The 8,009-nt window shown below is 33.4% G+C and overlaps 1 protein-coding gene and 1 long non-coding RNA gene across 3 annotated transcripts; one reads left to right on the top strand and one right to left on the bottom strand.

The window, feature by feature from the left end:
* On the top strand, window positions 1,496–4,347 carry LOC105170633. Its single transcript, XM_011091481.2, has 3 exons — window positions 1,496–1,756; window positions 2,091–2,133; window positions 3,725–4,347. Exons 1-3 carry the CDS (start codon window positions 1,568–1,570, stop codon window positions 4,177–4,179), a joined length of 687 nt encoding a protein of 228 aa, XP_011089783.1. The 5' UTR covers window positions 1,496–1,567; the 3' UTR covers window positions 4,180–4,347.
* LOC110012562 lies at window positions 4,527–6,640 on the bottom strand. 2 transcript variants are annotated; one of them, XR_002287733.1, is made up of 3 exons: window positions 6,400–6,640; window positions 5,401–5,565; window positions 4,527–4,991 (listed from the first exon to the last, which is right to left on the bottom strand). It is a non-coding gene; the product is annotated as an uncharacterized LOC110012562 (long non-coding RNA). The 2 variants fall into 2 exon arrangements; XR_002287732.1 differs by lacking the exon at window positions 4,527–4,991 and having other exon boundaries at window positions 5,048–5,565; window positions 6,400–6,631.

Genomic DNA, 8,009 nt, shown 5'->3' with positions numbered 1-8,009 from the left:
GGGTCCCCTAACACCATTCGATGCCGTAGGGTTTTAGCCAATTTTAGAACACTCACAAAAGCCCTTCTGCACACACCAAACGTTGTCCGCGCGCACGCTTCCTCTCCATTTCTTCACATACCAAAGCTTCGTGGGCGCACACGCATGCACTGGTTATTCAATTTATTCACACACCAAAGGCTTCGCGCACACACATAAGCACTCCCTTCGAGTTCTCTGAATTTGATGAACATCTCATCTGAAATCTGAAATTGATTGACACGTACACTCATACCCTTCATGAAAGTGAAGATACCCAGTCGAAAAGAGCCAAAATCGATGGAAATGAAAAATCCCAACTAAAAGTGAAGAAGGCTGATGGAAAAGACCCACAATCAAGTAGAGGCAAAGTCGTTTGTGCAATACCCAACTAGAACTGAAGAAGCCCGATGAAAAGAACCAAAATCGATGAGTTAATTCGTTATCTGAATTTCGAATTAAAAATCTGAAGGAAGGCAAAATTGTTAAAATAATGCACTTTTCAGATCCAAAATCTCAGTCAATACGTGTGCACCACACACTCTTGTTTCAGGAGTTTTTTTGAATTTTTATCCATATCACATGAGATATAATTGATATTTTAATTTTTTTAAATTTTTTTTGAATATTTTTAATATCACAAAAGTTCTTAAATTTTTTCCATTAAATAAATATATTTATTCACTGAAATACATACATAATTAAAAAAAAACCAACAAAAGGGTCCCCTAACACCATTCGATGCCGTAGGGTTTTAGCCAATTTTAGAACACTCACAAAAGCCCTTCTGCACACACCAAACGTTGCCCGTGCGCACGCTTCCTCTCCATTTCTTCACATACCAAAGCTTCGTGGGCGCACACGCATGCACTGGTTATTCAATTTATTCACACACCAAAGGCTTCGCGCACACACATAAGCACTCCCTTCGAGTTCTTTGAATTTGATGAACATCTTATCTGAAATCTGAAATTGATTGACACACACACTCATACCCTTCATGAAAGTGAAGATACCCAGTCGAAAAGAGCCAAAATCGATGAAAATGAAAAATCCCAACTAAAAGTGAAGAAGGCTGATGGAAAAGACCCACAATCAAGTAGAGGCAAAGTCGTTTGTGTAATACCCAACTAGAACTGAAAAAGCCCGATGAAAAGAACCAAAATTGATGAGTTAATTCGTTATCTGAATTTCCAATTAAAAATCTGAAGGAAGGCAAAATTGTTAAAATAATGCACTTTTCAAATCCAAAATCTCAGTCAATACGTGTGCACCACACACTCTTGTTTCAGGAGTTTTTTTGAATTTTTATCCATATCACATGAGATATAATTGATATTTTATTTTTTTTAAATTTCTTTTGAATATTTTTAATATCACAAGAGTTCTTAAATTTTTTCCATTAAATAAATATATTTATTCACTGAAACACATACATAATTCTAAAAAAACCAACAGTGTAAGTCAGATTTCCTTGGTGTTTATTTGTTTTTTTCGCCAGTTTTATTACTTCACCGCTCAGGTTATACGGTATTGTGGTATTCAGGGGATGGCGAGTGCTCTCGTCACAAAGAGAGCGTCTTCCTCCCTCCAAAAGACCTCTGCCCTCTTCAGAATCTCATCCAGCTTCTTTCGAAACCTTAATTCCACCAATTTCACCACCAATTCCTCTGGAAATGCAGCAGCTGGTGTCGGAGCTAAGTGTCCGATTTGGAAGAAGAAGAAAAAGTTCTCAGAGGTGGCCCCTGTTTCTCCTCAACTTGGGAATTGGCTTTTACATGGCTGAAACTCACTGCCTCGTGTATCTTACTAGATAACTAAAATCAATCTCCAGAAAAGAAATCTTTTATTTTTCTTGTGTGATTAATATCATATATAAATTTTGACTGGTTTTGGTATGGATTTCTCTATAGTCATTTCATTTCAGTTTTGTTTCTTTCTCTCCGTGTTATTAGGGTTTCATATTTTTATCTTTCTTTAACTGCTATTTTATCAGTTTGGATTGCAATTACAGTCCTTTTTTTGTTGATGTGTTTTAGTAGGATTTTAAGAGTTTTTATGTTGGTTTGCAGGATGGGAGGCATGGAAAGGAATGGGGGATGGCTTACAGAGATGGTAACTCTTTTCTCTTTGTAATTCAATCCCATTTTGTTGCAGCACATTCTGTGCTCTTCATTGTTTTGGATATGAAGAACTTATCTGGGATATTTGTTAACATGGGCTTTGCCCTAACGGACCTCCTAATAATAATTTTGATTTCTGGTAAATTGGAGAATTGATTGTCATCCTCTATTGAAACTAGAAGAAAATGAGCTTGAAAGAGGAGTAGTGGGTGGAGAAATAGATGTATGATGGATTGAGGCCTCATTGATTCTATTATTGAGGCTTGTAGATATTTAAAATTTGAAAACAACCCTATCATTCTGCATATGATCAATCTTTTCACCTTTTCTGTATTGTATTCCTCTCTGCAAGGTTCTTTCCCAAACTTCTTTCTTTGCACATTCTTTTTGTTCCAGTTTCCATCTATTTCTAAGACACAAAAACACAATATAAGCTAACAAAAAACAAACATCACGCCATCAGAACACAAGAAAATAAATTAGGAAATAAGTAATATACATTATAGCTATCACACACACATATATTATTATAAATTTTGTATGCTATTATCTGCTGCACATATTTATAGTTTTATAAATTTGTGTTTCCCTATGTATATATGCATACACACATTTACATATCTATATATTTTATATATATGCATTCATCTTAACTAATGCAACTAAAAACACAAGACGAAGTGATTGATATTTACATTGTAGTTTCACATTAAAATCATAAAAAAATATGATTTAACATTCTACACCATTAATCAGTAATAAAGGAAATTCGAAATAAAGATCAAGGACATGATGTGACAATGACTAGTGAATCCTGTACCATTTATCCAAACATAAATAAACTTATCCAGAACAGGTATATTTGCAACTCTATAACAAAAATATCAGGGTTGACTGGCATATTAATTTGTGCTAATTAAGCTTGTATGTAGGTTCTTGAACTGTAATTCACATAGTTCACAGTGTCGGTCATGCCAAATGCCACATATCATCTGCTTTTTCAAATTCTTTCTTGAGCATTTTTGCCACATTCTACTCTTCCACAAAATGGCCCAATTTCAATAGTTGTTAAGCAAGCAAGAAAACAATTATACCCTATTCTATGTTTTCTCGGCCTGTGCATTTGATGACCTGTTGTTGTCATAATTGTTGTTGAGCCTTCGTGTCTTGATTAATATGATAAGAGTTTCAATTTGGTGTTCTGAACATCTCTAAAGGCCCTACAGTACAAATTTGTTTCTTGAGCATTTTCTGCCCATAGCTTGTTTGACAGAATGCCTATATTAGGATATTCGTTAAAACTATTAAGAAAATGATATACATCTGTATGTTCTTTGAGCTTGTATTTACAAAGGTTCCTGGTCATCATAGTCATTGCTAATCTTACTGCCTTGATCAATGTAATTCACCTTTCAGATATGAGTATTTGATTTAATATCACCAAAAGTTGCACAAACCATCTGGAGTCTTCTGTTGTTTCTTTAACATGTTCTCTTGCGAACTATCCCACATTAATTGCAATTGGATGGTTTGTTATCACAGGCAACTTGCAAGTCTATAACTCTACAACATTCCCTTTGCAGGTCTCTTAGGAATAAACTCATTCAAAGTTGAGAAATTCCTGAAGAAAATTGGGCTAGGAAAAGAAGACCACCATTTCTGGAAGCAAGTCGGCAAAGCACTATTATGCACGTATGCTCTTTTTGGTGTGGCATGGCTGTGGAATGAAACTTCCCCACTTGGGTGGTGGACGTTGAAGCCGAGGCCTAAGGAAGAGAAAGAGCTTGCTCATCTCTATGAGCGCCGGAAGTTTCCTTACCCAGGCGATAAGGAGGCCATGGAGGAGTTCATTGCTAAGGGTGGGATGATTGGTACCACCATTGGGCCAAAAGGGATCATTGAAACCGATAAAGATTCTTACAATTTTCAGAAAGAATTGCAGGACAAGAAGTTTGAGCAGGAGGCTTTGAAACTTTGGTTAAGGATGAGAAATGAGGTTATATCTGAGCTACAAGAGAAAGGATTTGATGTTGAGTAAACTGCCCGAACTAGTAGTGTTGCTGTCAAATTCCATGCTAATGGAATTTGTGGGATTGTGATGATGTTTTTTTGTCACCTAACCCCACTTGGTGTTTCTGAATGCTGAATGTATGTGTTGGATGAATTGCACAAAAAGAAGTGAATAAAGAAATTATCAAGTGAAAAATTGAATGGTGAGCTTTTGATTCAGGTCCGTGTAGCTCAGACACCAGAAAAATGAATTGCTTATGTGTGTGTATACGTGTATAGGCATGAATGTTGTCCTAAGAATACTCACTTGGGTTTGTATGACCTCGGAGATATAATGAGTACTGAAATTTAAATTTGCACAGAATTAAATTTTCATAAAACAATCCAATTTTATAATGATATTAATCAGTGATTAGGATATGATACCAATTGCTATCTAAAATATATGTATCTTGTTGCTATTACAATTAGTCGTGCGACTTTCTTTTCAGTGGATCATTCAAACAACTCTTTGTAGGCGATGTATTTGCATAACAAATGTTGTTGAAATAACATTCCCAGCTGCGTGGAATATTGCAAAAACTATTCCTACACTTGGAGGAGGATATAGAGAATTAAAGCAGAGTCCAACAGATACAATTCTTGGCACTTGGCAACAGAGACATATCTTTCTGGTGTGATTGATGGTGTGGAAAGAAACCTTTGTACATTAGAGCTCAAGCGTCTGAATACGCGCAACAGAAAGTGAATTATCATTGGGACAGAGGCGCCTGGGATCGACAGAAACTGAGAGGATTTTGCCCGGAGCTTCTGGTGAATCATATTTGTCCAATGCCTATACTGAAAGCAGGGAAAGATTCAATGGGGTGGAAGCTAGAGATGAATGATGGCTGATATATTGATGTAAATTAATTATTGTTGTTATATTGATGCATTTCTATTTTAAAAAATATTACACAGAACCGCGCTACGACATATATGCACTCATCCTGACTAGTTGAGATGGCCTCCCAACGAGTTCGGAATTCGTACAAGAAAGGCGACAAGGCCCATGACTTCCAAGTAGGAGACCTTGTCCTAATATGGGTTGATGCCCTTGAGCCAATTGATGAATTTTGGGTAAGTTACAATATATCCATTCAAATGGGATAGTTCAAGCAGTTGCTACATTTTCAAGAAACACAAAAAAAAACACAAGCTTCTAACTCCCCATTACCATTTATAACCAATGGAGCACACGTGAACTAACATTTTCTAATGCAGTAACAATAAAGAGGAAAGCCTTGACATCTCCCACGAGAGAATCCCTCAGTCCTGCAGATTTTAGTACAATTCTGGTCGTGTAGACAAAATTTCTTGTATTTCTTACTCTTTGATATGCAATGTTTTGCTTCCGCACCAGGGATGCTCACCTCTGTATTTAGTCGCAAACACAACTATTACAACAATTATCCCACCAAAAACTAATATTCACAGTAAAGATATCACCAAAACATATCTTTCTGATTGATTCAGTAAATCATATTAGTACAAAGTAGTTGTCCATAACAAGTATTTATACAATATACAAATATCATATTTCCAGATACCATTTACTATGAAAATCTTTATTATCCAACTATATTTTCGTGATTCCAATACTTGAAGTTCACATTTCTAACTGGAAAAATGTACGTGTATTTCACATGAACTTTTAAAATTGGGCTTACTGTTTTTATTGACTCATTCTTATTAGCATTTTTGTCGTTTAACTTTATAGGTAGCATTTTGGTCATATATTTTTCAATTTTCATAATTTCGGTCCTTTTTCTCACCGGAGTTCATCCTTATCACCTGTGGAGGTGAAGTCCAGCTATAAAAATGACTAAAATTACTAAAACTAAAAAGATGTAGAACCAAAACGCTAACTAGAAAGTTAAAAAGACTAAAATGCCAAATGATCTAAATTACGAAAATAAAAAGGCATTAAATAACCCTATCATAACAACACCGATATTTTGAATTACATAGTAAAAAAAATCCAATAGTTTTCTCATATAAAGTCACAGTTAAATATCATAACAAATCTAAAGAATTATTGTCTGGACTTGACAACTCTAACATGAACTAAACTTGGAATTTTCAAACATACAATGAACATCATATGGACCTCATTGATCAAAGCATATTTATTCAAAAATACGTACATTCATACATACATATACATAAGTGGATACAAATAAAATTACAAAATTATAGAAAGACTTACGAGCAGCCATCACAACCAAAAATATGAAAAAAATCCCAAACGTCCTTCTAATCTCCATAATAGCGAATGCAGTAATCCAAAGTTTCTTGTTCAAATGCCGACAAAAGTTTGTAGTACAAGATTTTATTCAGACATAAGTAAAAAAGAATGAGTAAATCACATTTTGCCACTAATAATTTAAAAAAAAAAAATGGCATCTTTTACTCTGTACCATCAAAATGAACAATTTAAAAAAAAAAAATCTTTTAAGTATCAGTTAACAAGTCTAATTCGAGAATGGTTTAGTACTATATTTGCCCTATTCGGACGGACGAGAGTGGTTTAACGTTATTATTGCCTATTTTCAAGTTTAAATATTTAAAATAATGGTGTTTATGAAAAAATTTAATTTATCGAATCAAACTAATTACAAAATAAGTGACGTATATTTATTATATAATTGATTCAAATTTGACTAAATCCGATTCGTATTAGAATTTCCCTATACATATATTGTTTGAATGCCTATACCAAAATACTTGAGACTCCTGCATGACTTATTTTATAAACTAGCAGAGAATTTATAATTTTTTTTTTTTAAAAAAAATGTTTATCTCCTCAAGTTTTTTATATAAAATTTAAATTTGTGTTCTTTTTTAAAAAATACAATAAAGTTAAAATTGTCAATTTTAAATTTTCATTTTATGATTGCATAATCCAATCCAAAATTATAAATAATTTCTAAATAATAAGGGAAACACTTGGTGACGGTGCTGCAAGACGTCACAGACGGGAAAAATTTGTATTTTTAGTCCCATATAATAGAGGGTGTTATATTTTTTATCCCATAATTTACGAACTTAGCACATTTAATTCCATAAACTAAAAGAATATAGCATTTGGGATTAAAAAAAAATCTATAATTTTTTATTCTAGAAAATAAAAAATACTATAACTTTTTATTGTATGAAATCAAGTACAGTAAGGTCATAAATGATGATAAGAGTACATCACTGATCAACCTCAGTCGTACCGATAAAAAATGTAGTTTTGGCAAAGGCTAAAGCCCAGAGTTATTTAATTATTTATTATTAAAAAAAAATAAAATTATATTATTATAATTTTTTTTAATTATATAATAAAAATATGACGAGTAGATCGCGACTTGGTGTCGTGATTCTAAATCCCGACTTGGTGTCGTGATTCTAAATCCCGACTTGGCCTTTTTCTTTTTTTTCGTTTAAATAAATTTGTATAATTTAATTATATATAATTAATTTTTAACAACATATTAAAATCTAAAAAATTATAAAATTAATAATGCATTAATTAAAAAAATTACAATTAAGGGTACAAATGTAATAGTTATTTATTTTGTATAATTGTAAAAAATTACAATGAACTATACAATTACAAATACAAAAAATGTCCACCCGTTCCACAATTCCGTTTGTGGCGTTGACGCCGAGGTCTTCTTATTTCCTCGCCCACAGTTTGAATTGGCTCATTTTGCGCCTCATTTTCATCACCACCGAACCGACTTGATGTTGTTGCGGAACTTGACTCTACATTGTCACGATATGCACCAAATGATGGAAATGGAATTGGTGAAATATTATATCCTTGTGTAT

This window comes from Sesamum indicum, linkage group LG9 (genome assembly GCF_000512975.1).
Source record: "Sesamum indicum cultivar Zhongzhi No. 13 linkage group LG9, S_indicum_v1.0, whole genome shotgun sequence".
NCBI lineage: Eukaryota > Viridiplantae > Streptophyta > Magnoliopsida > Lamiales > Pedaliaceae > Sesamum > Sesamum indicum.
Note: the sequence above shows the minus strand (reverse complement) of the source record. Positions and strands in the feature narration are given on the sequence as shown.

Bases quoted from the DNA above. Each gene is read 5' to 3' on its own strand.
- LOC105170633 (XM_011091481.2), top strand. From the start codon at position 1,568: ATGGCGAGTGCTCTCGTCACAAAGAGAGCGTCTTCCTCCCTCCAAAAG. The intron at 1,757-2,090 runs GTGGCCCCTGTT...GTTGGTTTGCAG, and splicing joins AGAAGAAAAAGTTCTCAGAG to GATGGGAGGCATGGAAAGGA. The intron at 2,134-3,724 runs GTAACTCTTTTC...TTCCCTTTGCAG, and splicing joins GGGGATGGCTTACAGAGATG to GTCTCTTAGGAATAAACTCA.